Source organism: Mustelus asterias, chromosome 18 (assembly GCF_964213995.1).
Source record: "Mustelus asterias chromosome 18, sMusAst1.hap1.1, whole genome shotgun sequence".
In the NCBI taxonomy this organism is placed as follows: Eukaryota; Metazoa; Chordata; class Chondrichthyes; order Carcharhiniformes; family Triakidae; genus Mustelus; species Mustelus asterias.
The window spans coordinates 67,304,597-67,326,441 of NC_135818.1; the positions used below are offsets into that span (position 1 = coordinate 67,304,597).

Here is a 21,845-nt window from a genome sequence, read left to right on the forward strand (position 1 = left end):
ACCGTCCCCCCAGAAAACAGAAATGGTGACCCTCCCCAATCCCCCCCACTAACCAGGAGAGGAGCACCACGAACCCTTCAGCAAAGAGGGACATTATCACCCTCCTCCACCACTCAAATAACGGATCATCACGCAGACATGAGGGTGACCCAAACCCCATCTCAGACCCACACTCATGCCCACCTTTAGGTCATGCGCATTGGCAGTGTCAATGATGTACCTCTCCCGGCACCCTGACACAGACACCCTGGCCTGCTGCCTTGAGCCCAAAGTAGAGGGGGGGGGGGGGGAAATCAAGGCAGTAAGTCCTATGCTCATGTGCCCTCTTCCACTGCCAGGCTGCAGATGGTGGGTCCCCCAAGGGTCCTGGGGGTTGGGTGGGCTCAAGGCAAGCAGTTAACCTTGTTACTCTCCCCTGTAATGGGGGTCTTGTGGCTGGACTATATGATTCACTACCTATGGTCAGAGATCACCTGGAATCCCTTTTGGTTTGATATAGGACAGAGTTGACATGAGATACTCACAAAGCAACATGCATGTAGTCAATGTCACTGTGTGCCATGGGGAAGCCTGCAAATCCTGTGAACCATATGCTTACTCCACCTGCTTCTTTCTAGCAATAGAGAAGGAATTGTTGTTAAATCTCTTTGAATAGACAGCCTCAGTGATCGCCCTTGCACAACAGTGAATGGCAAAGTGTGGGATGTTGCAAATATCTCAAACTCCAAGCTGGAAGGAGCCAGATATCGAAACGTTCACCACCATGGTCATCTTCACAGCCAATGACAATGCAGTGCTGCTCTGAGGTTGCAGCTGTGCTGCAGCAGGTGACAGATTTCAGTGTCCTCACTGAAGCCCCAATATCTCACATATTGGGCAGGATCTTACAACCTCCCTCATGCTGAGACCATAAAATCCCACCTGAAGTCAACAAACCTTTCCATGGTCCGCCCCTTGCCCACTCCGATTCTCATGGCGGGCGGGGCGGTAAAATTCTAACTATTGTTTTCAATGAGATTTGAGTTGGAGAATTGTTCCCTGGACAGCCTGGGCATATATGTCCTTTTTGCTGAGAGCCTTCCTCCTCCAGCATCTTGCCCTGCTCTGTGTGGCCTCTTCTGCAGTCTCTAAGTCATGCTGTATTCCACGGTGAGTGTCTAATTGAGCGCCCATGCATGGGAGCAACTGGTCTATGCAGAAGATTTAAAGTCAGCAAAATGTCCTTCCGTATCTGCCACACCATTCCCTGTAGGCTTTTGCATCTTGAAGCAACTATAGACAGCAGCAAACATTCGTAAAATTGTAGCAACAGCCAGGAGAAATCAACCAGCAACCCAATTGTAAGTGGATGGCAGTCCCTTTAAATAGCACTGCTGGTAGTGGGGGGATTCTTTCTGCTGTTGATTAGGTGGAAAGTTAAGTGGGGACTTGGCTGCACTTCTGGTGTCAAATTGGTGTGACGTACTGTTTGATGTCATGGCGTTTTTGTCGTTGCTACCACAGAAAGTAGTTGAAGCCAAAACATGTGCCGGAGTTTTATTGCCTCGCCCGCTCAAGGCTCGTAAGATCCCGCCTGAGGTCAACGGGGAATGCTGTTCTGCGAGCCTGGGGCGGGCGTGCCGGTAAAATTCTGGCAATTGTCTGCTTTCAAGAAGAAATTAGATAAAGCTCTTGGGGCTAAAGGGATCAAGTGATATGGAGGGAAGAGGGGTAATCAGGATATTGAATTTGATGAACAGCCATGATCAATAAATGGCGGAACAGGCTTGAAGGGCCGAATGGCCTACTCCTACTTCTAGTTTCTATCATTCTATGTTTCTATATTATGACGAACCAGCTCTGCATTCTCCTGGTGAATGTTTACTGCGCGCATACTGACACCTGTAACAAGATGGTGGCTGGTGCGAACCACTTCATAAGAGATCATACGTGTCTCAGATGCCACTTTGTCAGGATATTCATCGCACCCCCACCGCCCCCCCCCCACCCTCCCCAGAAAATGGGCACTAATGAGTTCAGTTTCATACCGCCAGGAGTCTGCTTTTAGTGTTTGACATTGTCAATGACATTCCAAAGATGTGTGGAGTTTTTGACCCTGCTGTGAATCTTTGCTATGCCTGACCCCAGTGCTAATGTGACATGCTGCATGTATGTCAAAGGGCAAATAGAAACAGCATTGACATGAGGTGAGGCTCCACTAGGGGATTTTCACAATAGCTTCATTGCAGTGTATAAGCCTACCTGTGACACTAATAAATAAACTTCAACTTAAAATGGCCTGAGGCTGGTATGCAGACTCTTGCTTTTATTTACAACAGGGCAACACAGTGGTTAGCACTGCTGCCTCACAGCACCAGGGACCCGGGTTCGATTCCCAGCTTGGGTCACTGTCTGTGTGGAGTTTGCACATTCTCCTCGTGTCTGCGTGGGTTTCCTCCGGGTGCTCCGGTTTTCTCCCACAGTCCAAAGATGTGCAGGTTAGGTGCATTGGCCATGCTAAATCACCCCTCAGTGTACCCGAACAGGCGCCGGAGTGTGGTGACTAGGGGATTTTCACAGTAACTTCATTGCAGTGTTAATGTATGCCTACTTGTGGCACTAATAAGTAAACTTTAACTTTAACATCTCAAAGTAAATCATCGTACATCCTTTCCTGAACTCAAGTTTCAAGTAACTTCTTAAAAAAACACTTACTGGCTGCAGTCATTGTGAACAAAAACATAACATAATAAGTGATTGCGTTCTTTAATGAAAATGAAGTATTGACCCTGAGTAGAAGAACTCAGTCTGCGGGATGGGGGGTGAGGGGGAGGGAGTCTCACTCGATCTCTCTCCTCTGGGTTTGAAGGGGGGCGGAAGGAGCCAGGGAGCTGGAGTTGTACCTGAGACACCCGGAGCGTCAACAAGCTCTTAGCAACTCGCCTGGAAACAAGACAACCTCTGCTCGCCACAGGGCCAATGGGCGGGGACGCTGCGGTGTGATGTGAGTTTCAGGCTGTTGTTCATTACCAGGAGCCAGGGAGAGAGAGAGGGAGAGACAGGGAGAGGGAGAGAGAGACCGGGCTGGACATCTCCCCGGGGCGCCAGCACTCAGCAGGACAGGAAAGCTACCTCCAGGAGAGATCTCACCCTTGGTGGGTGGGTGGATTGGAGAGGAGGAGGGGTCCGCTCGGAGGCTCCTTTCCCAAACTGGGGATCAACCCGCTCACCTCCCAGGATCGAAGCTTCTTTATAGTTTTATTACTGGCCAGGTAATGACATGATCAGCGCTTACCTGTCTGCAGGAGCAGGTGAGCTGAGAAAAGGGTGGGGAGGGTGGGGAGGGGGGGTTGCTCAGGAAAGTTAGAGTGTTACAATGTTGGTTTGAAAGCAGCCGAGCCTCCAGAGTCCCTGCGATTATCTGTTCCACAGATTGGAGAATTTGTTTAAAATTTCCTCGGGGATTTCAGCATGATGAGATGGTGACTGCGAGGGTGTGATTTCACTTCCCTCTGTCTTAGATGTGTGTATCTGTGTGTATGTGTGTCTGTGTGTATGTGTATGTATATGTGTGTGTATGCCTGTGTGTGTATGCGTGTCTGTGTGTGCATGTGTGTGCATATGTGTATATGTCTGTGTGCGTGTGTGTCATGTATGTGTGTGTATGTCTGTATGTGTGCAAGTGTGTGTATATGTGTGTGTATGCGTGTCTGTGTGTGTATGCATGTGTGTGTGTATGTCTGTATGTGTGTCTATGTGTGTGTGTGTGTCGGTGTGTGTGTGTCTGTACGTGTGTGTATGTGTGTATGTCTGTGTATGTGCGTGTCTGTGTATCTCTATGTGTGTGCAGCTCTCCAGTCTGGCAAGGGAGCCAAACCGATTCAAGTTCTACTAGTTCCCAGTCTTGGGACTAATTTCAAGCTCCCAGCTCTGTCATGCTGTCCGCCGTGCTTTCGGTTCCCGGAACTGTTTAGCGTTGCTCAGCGGAAAATGCATCGACTGTAAGAACTCGTATGTAAACTGGCGGAAATCTAACCTGAGCTAAAAAGGAGGGAGAGAGTGAAATGCAAGCACTTTCCAATTTCAAAGATAATTGCATCGTCTGACAAATGTATCAGGTTAAAAAGGAATCGATGTGAGTCTTTGCGATTTCTAATTGATCAGAGTGGGAGCAGTACAGTTACATACTTCAGTTCAACACCACTTAACCCATTACAGATTCTATTCAATTCTCTGTAATATTTTCCAAGTTTTGCTTTGACAGAGGCGATGTTGAGCTGCCTCTTTTTCTTCCACTTGACTCTGACACGTTTATTTATATTTTCTGAATATCTCGTTGGAGGCTGGTGGGGTTTTCCCCCTAATTGGTGTTTACACGTGGAGAGTCTTGTAAGCATCGACTTGAAAGCTTGGTTCTGTGGTTTGATTTACTCAACAGATACATATAGTATTCTAATTTAGGAGACGATGGGACGGTTCACAGAAACCTCTGCCATCTGGTCAGGTGAAAGTATTGCAACCAGGAAGATTTACAAATAAATCAATCCCAGTAATAAAGAACTGGGGTGAGAGGGGAACAGTTATATACAGCGGTTCTGATGTGAGACCGCAGCTTGAAGGCGAGATAATCGAATCCTGGGCAGCTTAGAGCTGGGACATCCAGTTATAGTCTCCGTTCAGCCAAACTATATCTGACAGCCCATCATTTTGATTTGATTTGATTTATTATTGCCACATGTATTGGGATACAGTAAAAAGTATTGTTTCTTGCACGCTATGCAGACAAAGCATACCATTTCATCGCGTACATAGGGGAGAAGGAAAGGAAAGGCCAGCCAGCGACGCCTGTGTCCCACGAATGAATAAAAAAAATAGGGACATTGCTGGCAAGCCCAACATTTATTGGCCATTCTTAATTGCCCTCAAGAATGTAGTGATGAGTCATCTTCTTATACAGAGCGGCGTAGCTTGCTAGGCCATCCTGGAGTCACACATAGGTTTGACTGGCAGATTTCCTTCCCTACAGGACTTGAGTGATCCAGATGGGATTTTTATGACAATCTATTGGTTTCATGGTCACCATTACCCCAAATAGCTTCTTATTCAATGAAGTGCCCTGGTGGTATATGAACTCATGTCGCCACATCATTTGACCCAGGTTCTGGAATACTAAAGCCAGCAACAGAACCACTGTGCTGGTATCTCCGCAGGAAGCAACAGGGTTCTTTAAAACAAATAACAACAGTCGGAATATATTTCCTGTAGGTGTGATCAGGTGCTGAATTGTCACCTGTGTTAGCGTTGCATTATCCATCAAGAGTCAGTGAGGGTAGAAGTAGTAGCAGCCAGGTGCTACAATGCTGCTGATAAAATTAAAATCTCTAGGAGTTTGCTGGTATGGAGCATAAACACTGAAATAAAGATATATTTTTTTAAAGTTCATTTATTAGTGTCACAAGTAGGCTTACATTAACACTGCAACAAAGTTGCTGTGAAAATGCCCGATTCGCCACACTCTGGCGCCTGTTCGGGTACACTGAGGGAGAATTTAGCACGGCCAATGAACCTTTCCAGCACATCTTTCAGACTGTGGGAGGAAACCGGAGCACCCGGAGGAAACCCACGCAGACACAGGGAGAACGTTCAGACTCCGCACAGACAGTGACCCAAGCCGGGAATCGAAACCAGGTCTCTGGTGCTGTGAGGCGGCAGTGCTAACCACTGTGCCACCATGCCAAATGAAAAGCCTTCTGTTTTCATCCAAGTTATAGAATTAAATGAGCTGAAGTCTGATGGCTTATTTCTTTTTTATGGAGCAAGTTATGAATTCTCACTACACATAACGTACTAACCACTGTGCCACCGTGCCACCCATCTTAGGTTTCAATTGCTCCTTTGGCCTAGAACTCATCAATGCAGAATGGTACAATGGGGAGGTGATGGCCTAGTGGTATTATCGCTAGACTATTAATCCAAAAATTCAGCTAATGTCCTAGGGACCAGAGTTCGAATCCTGCCATGGCAGATGAAGGAATTTGAATTCAATAATGAAAAAAATCTGGAATTAAGAATCTACTGATGACCATGAAACCATTGTCGGGAAAACCCATCAGGTTCACTAATGTCCTTTAGGAAAGGAAATCTGCTGTCCTTACTCTGGCCTACATGTGACACCAGAGCAACGTGGTTGACTCTCCCACGGGCAACTATGGATGGACAATAAATGCTGACCAGCCAGTGACACCATGTCCCATGAATGAATTTTTAAAAATCACTTTAAGGATTTTTTTTCTCATGCTTTCTTTCCCACCTCACATGTATAATTTCCTATTTTCCTTTACAATTTTGATGTTGCTATTGTTTTCTCAATTCCTGTTGGTAACTGAAAGATAGTGACCTCTGATACAAATTCCAAAACCCAAGCTTGTCTTGTTTCTGTCTAATTCCACATAGTTCAATGGATGAGATTCTAAGTGGAGTCCATTGGTTGAGTTTCAGACTTTGAAAGAGCTCTGCTTCCCGCCCTCTGGCGGTCACCTTCCAGGTAAAACTGTTTACTGGGGGAATGTACATGGGTCACATGTTGTAGATAAAGGAGCTTTCACTGGGAGTGACACTAACGTTTCTCCTTCTGCTCAATTCTCCCTTTCCACAACCTCACTTCCACAAGTCCATCAGCTGCCCATTTTCAAACTCACAGGGAAACAGCGACCAAGAGTTCCATCAGTTGACAAAGTAATGAAGGGATTGCACTGGAGGCCCATTACCAACAACCAAAGGATGGAATGTTTCAATTCCAATTCTCGTCCCACACCTAGTGGTGCACTAAGGCAGGCTTTTGTCCATTTCCAAAGCTAGTTATTCCCAGAACAGGTTGCTAGTTTGTAACCAGAGGCGTATAGCTTGACAGATGCCACTCCACATCAAGCGTGGCTGACCAGGAGTCTCTCCCGCTCTTACTGCCAGCCATTGGTGTGTTTGGAAGGATTTACAGGTTGACACACTCAACCTGTTTGACAGCAATATGAATGCACCTTTCTCGGCCACCGAATACCGGGGTGGGATTCGAACCCGGAGCTTCGAGACTCAGAGACAGGGATGCTACCCACTGCACCACAAGACCTACAGGGTGGGATTTAGGATTTCTGATCACTGACAATAGCTAACCCTGGTCTCTCGAGATCAGAATCTGATTTGTAATGGTCACAATTAGGAGTCCTACATAGCTTGATATCTCAGCTTGGAGGTAGCAGGCTGCACTATCTGACTTGTCTCTTAGCTCAAAGAGCGTCCTTTCCAGATAAATCACAGCTTGGTATGGCTCCTGCTTTGACCAAGACCATAAACAATTGTGAGCGTAGCCCAGTCCATCACACAAACCAGCCTCCCATCCATTGACTCCGTCTACACTTCCCGCTGCCTAAGCAAAGCAGCCAGCATAATCAAGGACCCCATGCATCCCAGACATACTCCCTTCCACCTTTTTCCTTCGGGAAAAAAATACAAAAGTCTGAGATCACTTACCAACCGACCCAAGAACAGTTTTTTCCATGTTGCCATCAGACCTTTGAATGGACTTACTGTATATTAAGTCAATCTTTCTCTACACCATAGCTATGAGAGTAACACTGTATAGTCGGTGCAGACCCGATGGGCCGAATGGTCTCCTTCTGCACTGTAGGATTCTTTGATGGTCTCAGAGTGGTTTCCGTTAAACCTGGGTTTCACATTGTGGATCTTTGTAGGAGGGAGGCTATGAGGATTTAAAATTCACCAAAGTAAACCAATTTCTCTAATTAAAATGCTTACCGGTGTAAGAATTTGCTGCCATTAATTGGATTGGACATTTGTCCTTTGAGAGTTAGTTAACTGACAATGGGGGAGGTGATATCAATCCTCTTGCTTGACAAGGAGTCTGTAGGAGGTAAAATTGATTCTAAACAAAAATTAATTGCATATTTCAGTTTGTTGAATCAGTTTTGGCACCGTTTTGGCACTTAGCTTGCATGTACCTTCCTTTAATAGATGTCACATTGCAGTATTAAAGTACGAGATTGAGTAAAATGTTGATGCATCATTGGACTTTGGTGATAAGGATTGTGTTTCTTACCTGCTACACCAAATCAGTTATGTATTTTATCAGTTATGCTATAGGGGAAACTCACAGAAGCATTAGTCCTTTCTTGTACTGAGACAAAGACATTGGAGGAGCCAGTCAGTATGTGTGTTTCCATCGGCTTCACCTTACGAAAAGAAATTTACCCGAATGAACGAGAAAACGGAGTAAATGGCATCATTTTTTTCAGTGGCTTATGGGACTTCGTGCAGACTAAGTGCCAGAATGTGATTCTCGCTAGCGGGGGGTGGGGGGGAGGGGGGGAGTGGCGTGTGGCTCCTGCTCTATCCAAGACTGCAAAAAAATATAAAGGGTCGTGAATGAAGCCCAGACCATCATTCAAACCAGCCTCCCATCCATTGACTCTGTCTACACTTCCCGCTGCCTCGGAAAAGCAGCCAGCATAATCAAGGACCCCACGCACCCCGGACATTCTCTCATCCATCTTCTTCTGTCAGGAAAAAGATGCAAAAGTCTGAGGACACGTACCAACCAACTCAAGAACAACTTCTTCCTTGTTGCCATCAGACTTTTGAATGGACCTACCTTGCACTATGTTGATCTTTCTCTACAGCCTAGCTATGACCAGCTACAACACCACATTCTGTATTCTCTCCTTTCCTTCTCTATGAACGGTATGCTTTGTCTGTTTAGCGTGCAGGAAACAATATTTTTCACTGTATACTAATACATGTGACAATAATAAATCAAAAACAAGAAAAATAAAATCCCAGAAGCATTTGGGAAAATGATGAATGAGCAAGCAAAAAGGAACAAAACCCTAAAAAGTGGTGCGAGTAGCTCATGCAAAAGATACGAGAGTGTGCATCTGGGGACCAGATCACGAACCAGGTTTTTAGGTTGCTGGGTTGAGAAGGAACTCTGAAAAGTTACGCCATTAGGACTGACGTGACCAGAGTGAAAGGTTTCATAGACCAGCACCTTGTCAGTGTTAACTGTATCCAGGAACCTCAGTGAAATACACCTCCTGGTGAATGTGAATGGGCGGCACTGTGGCACAGGGTCTAGCAATGCTGCATCACAGCCAGAGACCTGGGTTCAATTCCGGCCTTGGGTGACTATCTGTGTGGAGCCTGCACATTCTCCCCGTGTCTGCGTGAATTTCCTCCAGGTGCCCTGGTTTCCTCCCACACTCCAAAGCTGTGCAGGTTAGGTGGACTGGCTATGCTGTTTTGCCCCTTAGTATCCAAAGATGTGTAGATTAGGGGGATTAGACATGGTAAATATGTGGAGTTACAGGGATAGGGCAGGGGAGAGAGCCTGGGCAAGATATTCTCTGTAAGAGAGTCGGTGCAGACTTGATGGGCTGAATGGCCTCCTTCTGCACTCTCGAGATTATGTGATTCTATGACTTGAGAACCGAATTGATTGAGTTGGAAAGCCTGCGTGATTGCATGTGGTGCCACATCAGTACGAGAAGTGATGCAGTTGTGTAGGAGTATCTTTGTTGGATCCACTATTTAGAGTGAAATTTACCCTTTTATTTGAAGTATCATTGCTTGTTAATGTGTGTTTGATTCTGATTCGTGTTGAAGTAAAAGCAGCAAAAGTGAAATTATTTTGTGGTGGGTGGGGGTGGGGAGTCATTTGCTAAATTTGGTTACTTTGGTTTACGGATCTCCCACAGAGGTCAAAACAAAAGGCAAAGGTTGCCTGGCTGTTCTATTCCACCCGTAACCCCACGTATTTACCCAACTAATCCCCCTAACCCTCACATTTTAGCACACTAAGGCATAATTTAGCATGGCCAATCCACCTAACCTGCACATCTTTGGAATGTGGGAGGAAACCGGAACACCCGGGGAGAACCCATGCGGACATGGGGAGAATGTGCAAACTCCACACAGACAGCGACCCAAGGCCGGAATTGAACCCAGGAATCTGGCACTGTGAGGCAGCAGTGCTAACCATTGTGCCACCATGCCACCCACATCAGAGTGACATGTGGTTCTGTCTACACATTGGCGAAAGAAAGAAGTAGCTTATATGCACAGTTGAGGTTATACCGGATACTTCCACATCTTTCATTGTTCAGATACTGAGACACTTCATAGACTTTTCTCAATTATAATTTTTTTTTAACCTATTTATGAAACAGGAAGGTTATAGACATTTTTGTCATGGCAGGACATTATCAACTAAATTGGAAGCCACTAGATGAAGACCACAGTTACAACTTGCAGTACCAAACATTAACTTATATGAGGTTTGTTTTTTCAAAAGTGTACTTCTGAAGATCACCATATACAGCCAATTGGTCACTGGGCAGTGTAAAATACTCCTTGAAGAAGGAGCTACGTTGGCCTGAAAGTCTGCTTGACACTTCACTGCACCCTGTCATGGATCGGCCATGCTAAATTCTCCCTCAATTTACCCAAACAGGTGCTGGAGGGTGGCGACTCGGGGATTTTCACAGTAACTTCATTGCAGTGATAATGTAAGCCTACTTGTGACACTAATAAATAAACTTTATAAACTTAAGCTTTCAGTCATCTCTCCTAATACCTCCTTCAGTCGTTTGATATTGAGTAAGGCCTGATGTTGCTTCTGCGAACCACATTTGTTCCACGTTGAAGGTGCTATACAAATACAACTAGAAATCATAGAAACCCTACAGTGCAGAAGGAGGCCATTCGGCCCATCGAGTCTGCACCGACCACAATCCCACCCAGGCCCTACCCCCACATATTTTACCTGCTAATCCCTCTAACCTATGCATCTCAGGACTCTAAGGGGCAATTTTTAACCTGGCCAATCAACCCAACCTGCACATCTTTGGAGTGTGGGAGGAAACCGGAGCACCCGGAGGAAACCCACGCAGACACGAGGAGAATGTGCAAACTCCACACAGACAGTGACCCGAGCCAGGAATTGAACCCGGGACCCTGGAGCTGTGAAGCAGCAGTGCTAACCACTGTGCTACCGTGCCGCCATGATCATAAATTGCATCAACGAAATAGTGTGGATGTTGGAAATCAGAAATAAAGAGAGACGATGCTGGATATGCTCAGCTGGTCGGACAGTGTCCGCGAAGAGAGAAGCAAAGTTAATGTTTCAGCTTGAATACCTATTGTTTAGAACTGGAAAGTGTTGGTGATGTAACAGGTTTAAAGCAAGGACAGAGGAAGTGGAGGATGGCGGAGATAAAAAAAAACCCTGGATAGTGTGAGTGATGAAATGTTAAAACAGGATGGTGTTTCAAGGCAAAAGGGAGGGACAAGGAAGGAATGGTTCTGGAAGAGCTGAAAATAGCAATAACAAAATGATTACTAGCAACTGGTGTCCGAACAAATGGGAGCAATTGTTATGATATGAAATTGTTGAGCTAAATGTTGGGTCAAGAAGACTGTAAAGTGCCCAGTCAGAAGATGAAATGCTGTTTCTGCTGCTTCTGTGAGCCTCATTCAAACAGTGTAGAAGGCTGATGTTGGAGAGGATAAGGAGTGTAGTAGAGAATTAAAATTGAAAGGGACCAGACGCTGAAGGCCACACTTGCAGACTGAATGGGCGTATTAAACAAAATGATCAGTCAGTCCATATTAGGTTTCCCCAGTGTAGAAGAAACTGCATTGTGAGCAACAAATACCGCGCATTACACCAAACAAAGTTCAAGTTTCCAATTCAACTGAGTGTTTGGAGCATTGGGCAGTGAGATAGGAACAGGTAAAAGGGCAGATGTTATATCTCTGTAGGATGGGGAGGACACTTTCGGGGTTACTGAGGGCTTGTCGAAGGCACAGTCCCCATGGGAGAGGATGGGAAGATTTGCCTGGTGATATCATGCTGGAGGATGATCCGTTGAATTTGGGGGAATGGTGGGGTTGAAGGTGAAGACAAGTGGAACCCTATTAGGTTTCCAAGTAGTTCCAGTTGCAGAAAATAGAGTAAAGATTGGAAGCAAAGCTCGGACACATACAGGCTCCCATAGCAACATCTTTATATGGAGAAGATGAGTGGAGTCAAGGGAGAACTTGTTCGAACAAGTTCAGTCAGGTGGAGGAGGGCGGTTGTGGATGGGGTTTGGTTGGAATTCCATTCAGTGAGAAAGCAGAAGGTTGGGGGGGAGGGGAGGGAGGTGGAGGGGTAGGGGGGTGGTTGGCGGCAGGGGGGGAGGGGGGGGTGTTCCAGAGGGACTGGAAGTCCATGATGTAGAGCCTGCACAAGAGTCAGTAAAACTTCTCAAAATATTACACCATTACAATTGACAGCTGATTTTGATTTGCACAGAAAGATACAAGATAACTTTCATTTATTGTTTCAATGAACACGTGTGTAAGCGTTTATACTTACAAGTTGCGTGATGATGTCGAGAAACACCTTTAATGATTGGTTACTGAGGAGACAACTTCATGATGTCCTTCTTTGATTATTGACATGATCATCAGAATTAGACTGACAATTACTAATGGGACATAATCCACTGCTGATTTGTTACACATCTAAAGAGGGATTCTATGAATAAAAATTGGTGTTTTTGTTTTTTGCTGAAATTTTTAAAAATAGATTAAATTGCATTAGGTGTGCCAAAGATAGAGTCATAGAGGTTTACAGCGTGGAAACAGGCCCTTTGGCCCAACTTGTCCATGCCGCCCTTTTTTAAAAAACCTCTAAACTAATCCCAATTGCCCGCATTTGGCCCATATCCCTCTATACCCATCGTACCCATGTAACTATTTAAATGCTTTTTAAAAGATAAAATTGTACCCGCCTCCACCACAACCTCTGGCAGCTTGTTCCAGACACTCACCACCCTCTGTGTGAAAAAAATTGCCCCTCTGGACACTTTTGTATCTCTCCCCTCTCATCTTAAACCTATGCCCTCTAGTTTCAGACTCCCCCACCTCTGGGAAAAGATATTGACTATCTACCTTGTCTATGCTCCTCATCATTTTACAGACCTCTATAAGGTCGCCCCTCAGCTCCTACGCTCCAGAGAAAAAAGTCCCAGTCTATCCAGCCTCTCCTTATAACTCAATCCATCAAGTCCCTGTTGCATCCTGGTAAATCTCCTCTGCACTCTTTCTAGTTTAATAATATCCTTTCTATAATAGGGCGACCAGAATTGCACACAGCATTCCAAGTGTGGCCCCACCAATGTCCTGTACAACTGATGATAAAAAGCCTTTGAAAGAATATCTAAGAGTCAAATGAACACGGATTTATTTTTTCACCAATTTCAAGAGCGGGGGTGAGAATCATAGAATCATAGAATCCTACACTGCAGAAGCAGGCCATTCGGCCCATCGAGTCTGCACCTACCATAATCCCACCCAGGCCCTATCCCCATAACCCCATGCATTTAGCCCAGCTAGTTCTCCTGATACTAAATGGCAATTTAGCATGGCCAATGCACCTAACCCGCACATCTTTGGACTGTGGGAGGAAACCTGAGCACCCGGAAGAAACGGGGGGAGAATGTGCAAACTCCATACGGGCAGTGAGACTTTAGTTTTGTCTCTGAGGTTAGGTGAATGGCTCCAGTTTTCTTTGTGAGATGCATATCGTGGAATCTTTGAACTGTGTGTAAACAAATAAATGAGCTGTATGCATGTATGGGCAATGCGTAAAAGGTGTGCGCATTACATTTGTAAAGCTCTGCTGACACCAATAAGAACTGAAATCTTGGATACAAAGGCCATGAAATGCACTGCTCACCATTTGCCTGCTTCGCCTTCTCCTGCTGACTGGGTTATGTTTCTTCTCTGTCCATTGCTGGATCACTGATTGATTGTTTTGCTTTTGTCTTTTTAAAACCTCCGACAGCTTCGAGACTCGGGCAAGTCTTTCTCTGCTCATTGATGGAAAACACCATCCCTTCATTAACAGATTTGGCAACGAAATCTCGGACATCTTTTCCATCAGCTCGGCCACTAAGTTCAAAACTATAAAGTTTGAAAAGGTAAAGTTAACAGTCGAAGATCGAAATCTTGAGCATGCAAATGAAAAATGGACTGATTGGCCCTATGGCCATAAGTTGGACATCATGGCCTGTATTTTGCGACCTCGATTGGGCGAGGCTCATAAAATCCCGCCTGAGGCCAACGGAGAATTCCGTTCTGCGAGCCGTGTCTGCCCTGATTCCACGGCGGGCATGCCGGTAAAATTCCAGCCCAGAAGTCTGCATTTAAAGTTTATTTATTCGTGTCACAAGTAGGGCTTACATTAACACTGCAATGAAGTTACTGTGAAAATCCCCTGGTCGCCACACTCCGGCACCTGTTCGGGTACACTGAGAGAGAATTTAACATGGCCAATGCCACCTAACCAGCACGTCTTTCAGAGTGTGGGAGGAAACCCACACAGTCACGGAGAGAATGTGCAGACGCCACACAGACAGCCACCCAAGCCAGGAGTCGAACTTGGGCCCCTAGCGCTGTGAGGCAGCAGTGCTAACTATTGTGCTACCGTGCCACCCTGATATGGTCTTGTTTTGCAATGTTGGACTTTATCAAACTTCCACAGATACAGCAGGGTTTTATGGGCAGTCAGAAGGCTGATTAGGATGTCCTGGGCCTGATGGTGTGGGCCTCCCTTCACGGCAGCCTCTAGGATGTCTTCAGGTTGCCTTTTAAAAATGTGCATTCTTTGTACTTTGTCCATAAATGGAAGGATATTGTTTCCAATGCGAATTACTTTTGGGCAAATCCGAGGCAGATGTATCACTGTGCTTGTTTCTCTGGTAACTTTAGCAGATGGTATTTCTGTTCACTTGTAAATTTGATAAAGCAGCTTGGGGGTATTTCTCCAGGGGCTGCTAATCTCACTGGCATTGCTGTTACAGTAGCTGCATTGTGCGCCTGGTGCGGAACATATCATTGCGAGTTTTTCATGCTTTATGCTGTATTAGAGAAATCTGTCAGTCTGAATTAAAAAGTGCATGCGTTTTACATTGGGATTGCATGACAGTGTTCATTTTAGTTTAATGGGAAATCTTACCATGAACTCTTTGGGTTACTCTGCTCAGTGATCAGTCTGTGAAACAAGATCAGGCATCCTACCAGGTACAGCCACTTGTGAAATTGTTAACTTTGTGTCAACAAACGGTGGTACAATGGTTAGCACTGCTGCCTCACAGCGCCAGGGTACATGGGTTAAATTCCGGTCTGGGGCCACTGTCTGTGTGGAGTTTGCACATTCTCCCCGTGTCTGCATGGGTTTCCTCCGGGTACTTTGGCTTCCTCCCACAGTCCGGTTTCCTTCCACAGTCCAAAGATGTGCTGGTCAGGTTGATTGGCCATGCTAAATTGACCTTAGTATCAGGGGGATTAGTAGGGTAAATATGTGGGGTTACGGGGATAGGGCCTGAGTAGGATTGTGGTCGGAGCAGACTCAATGGGCCAAATGGCCTCTTTCTGCACTGTAGGGATTCTATGAACATTTAAAAAGAAAACTGCAGCAGATTTGTCTTGTTAACCGTTATATCGACATCCAAACAATTTTCATAACTACTTTAAAAATCATCATCAAGCATGGTCCAAAAATTCATTTGTGACATGAAATAATAGCAAATTTTTTTTTATTCACCTGTTGTGTTGTGTTGCAAGAAACTATACCAGGTGACAGCATGTTGAAGTAACCCATTATCGGTTCGCAGTTCCCAGTAGCAGGTTGAGGATCTTTGGTGATACACCTGCTAACAAGGGGCAGAAAATGTCACAAATGGGACATGGAACCTTTCTGAAACAGGTCATTGATAAATGGGTCAAGTGAGCTGGAATTGGGACCGTCCCATTCAAGTTGATAACCTTATGTAACTCTCAGTTGAATAATTCTGACAAGATTAATTAAGTGTATTTATCTCATTGAATCGCTTGTAGTTCTTCACCAGGTTTGACTCTGTATTGGTAGATCTGCTGCCACCTACAGAGAGTTATCTTGATTTGCTATGCGCTCATTCTCATTGCCATGTTGTTATGACTGTCGTAAATAATATATCGTCAAAACACAAGCTGGAAGGTAAATTGGATGGATGCGGATTATGTTTATCTTTCCTCGGACTGTTCTTTAAACCTGATCCTTCAAAATAAATCTAATTAACAAAGACAAGCAAAATAATTTTTACTGGCCGCCTAACTTCCCTTCCTGGCTCTCATGTTAGCTGATATTGTTAATGGTTTTCTCTCTGTCGGTTCTGTCACCCTCTCCTTCATTTCCTCTATAATCACCCGTCTCGTCAAAAAGGAACCTTCAACCTCTTCATCCTGCCAAACTACTTCCCCCTCTCCAACTCCCTTTCCCCTCCAAAGTGTTTGAATATATTGCGGCCTTCCAAGTTCATGCCCAACCTCCCCGGAACTTCACGTCTGCATCTCTCCAATCTGGTTTCTGACTCTGCCACAGTATTGAAACTACTCTTATCAAATTCGCAGATGACTCCCCTGTCTGACTGTGACAATGGTAAACTATCGCTCCTCATCCTTCTCGACCTACCTGCGTTCTTTGGCGCGGTTGATCATACTAACCTCCTCCACCATCGTTCAGCTAGCTGGGACTGCACTTGTGTGGTTCTATTATCAAAATTCTCGTCCTTGTTTTTAAATCCCTCCACTGGTTCACCTTGTCCTATCTTTGTAATCTCCTCCAGTCCCAGAACCCACCGAGATATTATAGAAACATAGAAGATCGGAGCAGAAGGAGGCCATTCGGCCCTTCGAGCCTGCTCTGCCATTCATCATGATCATGGCTGATCGTCCAACTCAATAGCCTAATCCTGATTTCTCCCTATAACCTTTGATCCCATTCGCCCCAAGTGCTATATCTATAGCGCTTCTAATTCTGACCTGCACCCTGACTTTAATTGTTCCACTTGGTGGGGGTTTCTACAGCTGCCTGGATCCTAAGCTCTGGAATTCCCTCGCTAAATCTCTCCAACTCTCGACCACACTTTCCTTCTTTAATATACTCTTTAAAGCCTACCCCACTGACCAAGCTTTTGGTCATCTACCCTCATATCTCCTTGTGTGGCTCAGTATCTTATCTAAATACAAGTTGTGGTTGTCAATGGGTGTGTGCAACCCTTCTCATTTTTACAATGGTATTTATTTGTAACTGGGTGCCACGTATAGTGGAATGATTTCCCCAGTCCATTGATCCAAGCATTGACTTTCCAAATGTCAGAAATTGGAAGCTATCAGACTTTTCTCTATTCTTTTTTCCCCAGTAGCCAAGAAGCTAACATCTCGTATCTGACCATACAAAGGAGCAGTGAGAGATTTTGACCAGACGGTTGAATAGCTTATTAGACAAGTGGGAGACCGAATGGGCTAGAGTGAAGAAACTATTAAGGTTAGTGTTTGCCCGTTGCCTTTCTAAGAACATGCCTAAGATTCTAGTAAGGTATTAGGCTGACTTATCTGTATTCCAGGGTATTGCTTGGAATTACTCCCAAAAGTATCATTCTCCTGCCAGCTTGCCATTGGTCTTCCAACAATCCAGTATTGAAACTTTGTCAGGAACCACCTTTATGCTTTGCTGTATCTCAGTCTGCGCACCCTGCAATGTATAAGATGATTATTACTCTTATACTGCACAATGAAATGATTAGAATTATGTTTGCTTCAACCAATTTAATATTTATTTCAATATTTATTTCAACTTAAAGCAGGTTTGTGACTGTTTTAGAGGAAAAGAAAGCACTGCAGTTAAAGGGGGGAAAAGCCATTCAAAAGCTGCCAGTAGTTTGGTCAATAGAATCGTACAGTCATAGGACCCAATTTTACCATTTGATTCGAAGTGCTGGGTGGACGTGAAACTGGGAGTGTTTCAGATCTGACTTTTAGATCCGTTCTGAGGCGCCCCCTCTGCCTGAAAAAATATCAGCGAGTTCGAATCATGCTGCAGAAGCCTGTGGGCGGGGCTTAACGCGCCCGAAATCCTGCGGCTCCGATCGGCGCCTTCAACTGCGCATGCGCAGAAAAAAAGTTATAGAATCCTGCTCCACTGCCACATCCCTCCCAGGCTAGATAATGCCTCCCACTGGCCCCCACAGACACTGCCCCACCCACACGACATTACTGACCCCCTTATCGCCCCCACTCCCCCGCTACCCAGACTGATCACGGGCCCTTCCCCCCTTCCACCCAACTGATCTCAGGCAGAGTGGCAGCGGACTCCACCTTCCCCCACACCCCATTGATCTCAGGCAGAGAGCTGTCAGACGCTCAGCACTTACCTCCTCACCAACTGGAGCGCCCAAATCAGATTTTTGTAGAGCGTGTCTGTTTCATGCTGAATCTGGATTGGCGAACGCGGTGGTAAAGGGGGAAGTGCCAGTAAGGTTGGGCGTGCAGCCCATTAAGTCAATTTAAGTGCATGCAAATGCATTGGTAAAGGGGGAACCGGCACGGAAGCAGGAGCGGATTGCGCTACTCGCCTCATGCCCGACTTTACCAAGCTTTTGTGCCCGGAAACAGGCACAACTTGATGGTAAAATCGGGCCCAAAGAGTCAAACAGTGCAGATAAGACCCTTCAGCACATCGAATCTGCACTGACAATAACTGTCACTATAGTTGCACTAATCCCATTTTCCAGCACTTTTCCCTTATCATTGAATGTTAATAGAGGAGGAAACAGGAGCACCCGGAGGAAACCCATGCAGACATGGGGAGAATGTGTAAAATCCACACAGACTGTCACCCAAGGTCGCAAGTGTATCCAGGCCCCAGGCAGTGTGGGGTACCAGTGCTCACCCACTGTCCTACTGTGCCGCCCTAGGGCAGTGAATATTTTGGATAGTTGGGTTTCCCATCCCACCACTGAAAAAGGTGGCAGGGAACACTCGCCACCCAACCCCCTCCCCCACCCCCCCACTCCAGACGGCAGCCCCCTAGCCAGTTAACACTCTGTGGAGGGGCAGTTGGCTGGAGGTTGCCCTTCTGCCCATATCTGGGGAGAAAGTCCTGCCTCAGATAGCTGCTGGCTAATCAGATTGGCTGGCAGATCTCTATTCGCAGCAACGCCACCAGGAGGTGTGGCCACTGCGGAGAAGAAAAACAAGAGTTCGAACGGAAGGCGGGAACTGTAGGTCTGTCGGCAGGGCCAGGGCAGGAGGCCCGGCCAGGGGGTGCGGGTTAGAGGTCCATGGGGGGCCGTGCTGGGTGAGTGCGGAGGGGAGAGTAGGAGGTATGCCAATGGGGCTAGGCATGCTAAAACCAAATGAAAATGTTAGCCCAGCCTCAGCTGGATCATTACGCTTAGTTCCAGGCTCTGTGCTTTAGGAAGAATGTCAAAACCTTGGAGGGAATGTGCAGAAGAGAGTTACAGTTAGAGAATGATAGCATGGATGAGGAACCTCATTTCTGCGCAGACACAGGAGAGGCTGGGATTTTCCTCTGCAGAGCAGAGGAAATTAAGAACAGGTTTGATAGAAATATTCGGAATCATGAATGGTTTTGACAGGAAAATAATGAGAAGCAGCTTCCAGCAGCGGAACTGTGAGCAACCAGAGGATACAAATTAAAGGGACTTGCAAAAGAGTGAGAGTCGGCGTGAGATATTGTGAGCTGGAATGCACTGCCTGAAAGATTCCTGGGCCATCCGTAAACTTTGAAATTGCCCCCTGCATACAAATATCCAGATCATTAAAATCTATATTAGGAAAAGCAAGGGTCCCAAAACTGACCCCTGGGAAATACCACTTCCGTCAGCCTGAAGAATATCCATTGACCAATACTCTGTTCTATATTATTCAGCCAATTTTGTATCCAAGTTGCTACTGTCTCTTTTATTCCATGAGTTATAACTTTTCTCAAGTCTGTTGTGTGGCACTGTATCAAATGCCTTCTGGAAGTCTATGTACACCACATCAACTGCATTACCCTCATAAACCCTTTCTGTTACGTCTGCAAAAAAGTTCCAACAAGTTCATTAAACATGACTTCCCTTTTAGAAATCCATGTTGGTTCTCCCTAATCAATCCACATTTTTCCATGTAACTACTAATTCTATTCCAAAGAATTGTTTCTAGAAGCTTTCCAACACTGAAGCTAAACTGACCAATCTGTAATTGATGGGCTTATCCTTACGATCTTTTTTGAACAAAGACGTTATGTTTGCAATTCTCCAGTCCTCTGGCACCTCCCATGACTCTAGGGAAGACTGAAAGATTATGGCCAGCGTCCCTGCAATTTCCACTCTCTCTTCCTTCAATATCCTTGGACGTATCTCATCTGGTCCTCGTGCCTTGTCAACTTTAAGTACTGACAGTCTGTTCAACACTTTCTCCTTATCAATTTTGAACACTTCTAGTGATAGAGTTTCCTCGTCTGTCACCATGGCCTGGGTATCATGTACCTAATTGGAAAAGACAGATCAAAGTATTCATTTAATACCTCACCCATGCCCCCTCCCTCCATGTGTAGATTCCCTTTTAAGCCCCTGATCAGCCCAACTCTTCCTTTTACCATTTATATGCGTAGAGAGCACTTTTGGATTCTCCTTTTTCTTGATTACCAGTCTTCTGATTACTCAGAATCCCTCTTTGCTTTTCCAGTGTGCTTTTTTACCCTCCTCTGAACCAGGAGAATCATCTTTCATGCATTTATCCCATTGAGTGCTATAAGGATTTTGTATTCTTCAATTAGATCACCTCTCATTCTTCTAAACTTGAGACAATACAGGCCCAGTCCCCTCAATATTTCCTCACTGGACAATCCTACCATCCCAGGAATTAGTCTGGTGAATCTTTTTTGCATTCCCTCAATGGAAAATATATTCTTCTTCAGGTAAGGAGACCAAAACTGTACATAATACTCCAGGTGCAGCCTCACCAAGGTGCTATATAATTGCAACAAGACATCTTTATACCTGTAACAAATCCTCTTGCAGTAAAGGCCAATATACAATTTGCCTTCCCAATTGCTGGCTGTACTTGCATGTTATATAAGAACATAAGATGTAGGAGCAGGAGTAGGCATTTCAGCCCCTCAAGCCTGCTCCACCATTCAGTACAGCCTCATCTCCACCTTCCTTCCCATTCCCCATAACCCTGCATCCTGCTACTAATTAAAAACCTATCTCCTCAAACTTGTTTAGTGTCCCGGTGTCCACTGCACTCTGAGGTAGAGAATTCCACAGATTCACGACCCTCTGGGTGAAGTAATTCCTCCTCAGTTCTGTTTTAAATATGCCATCCCTCAGCCTAAAGCTACGGTCTCTCATTCTAGAATGTCCAACAAGGGGAAATATCCACTCTATGTCTGCCCTGTCAAGCCTCTTTCAGCATCTTATATACTTCGATAAGATCTTCTCTCAACCTTCTAAACTCCAGCTAGTATAGACCTAAACTGCTCACTCTCTCTCTTCATTAGTGTAGCAGGGGGTACAGAAACCCCTGCTTTTTGAAGACTATTTAAACAAAGTAGATTAGTTTCAAATAGGGACCACAGTGTGTCTTATAGAGACCAAAGGTATCACAAATGTGCCTCATTTATCTATTATCCAAAGGTATTATCTGCATAAGCACATATGTAATCATTTTTGAACAAGTATTATAGATTTAAACTGCATTTTTGGATTTTCTTATGAGTATTGGCCCAAGGCATAATGGGAAATAAGCTAAACTAGACAGACCGCATTCTTCTGAAACAATGAAACATAGAGCGTACACCCTATTATCAGGGTCAGGCCAGGCAGCTACAAGCTACCACGATTTTTGAAATGAATAGAAGGATTCAGCTTTTAGCTGCAATGAATAGCTGTAATTCAGCCTCCACTGATAAGGGGACAGTA

The 21,845-nt window shown here is 45.3% G+C and overlaps 1 protein-coding gene across 1 annotated transcript in view; it reads left to right on the top strand.

Annotated features, from left to right (window-relative positions):
- LOC144506769 (uncharacterized) overlaps positions 1-21,845 on the top strand; it is a 34,564-nt gene that overhangs the window by 273 nt on the left and 12,446 nt on the right. The window contains exons 2-4 of the mRNA XM_078233127.1: positions 3,013-3,251; positions 13,880-14,015; positions 17,277-17,401. Coding sequence (XP_078089253.1) covers positions 3,013-3,251; positions 13,880-14,015; positions 17,277-17,279 — 378 coding nt within the window. The 3' untranslated portion in view covers positions 17,280-17,401. The remainder of the gene's footprint in view (positions 1-3,012; positions 3,252-13,879; positions 14,016-17,276; positions 17,402-21,845) is intronic.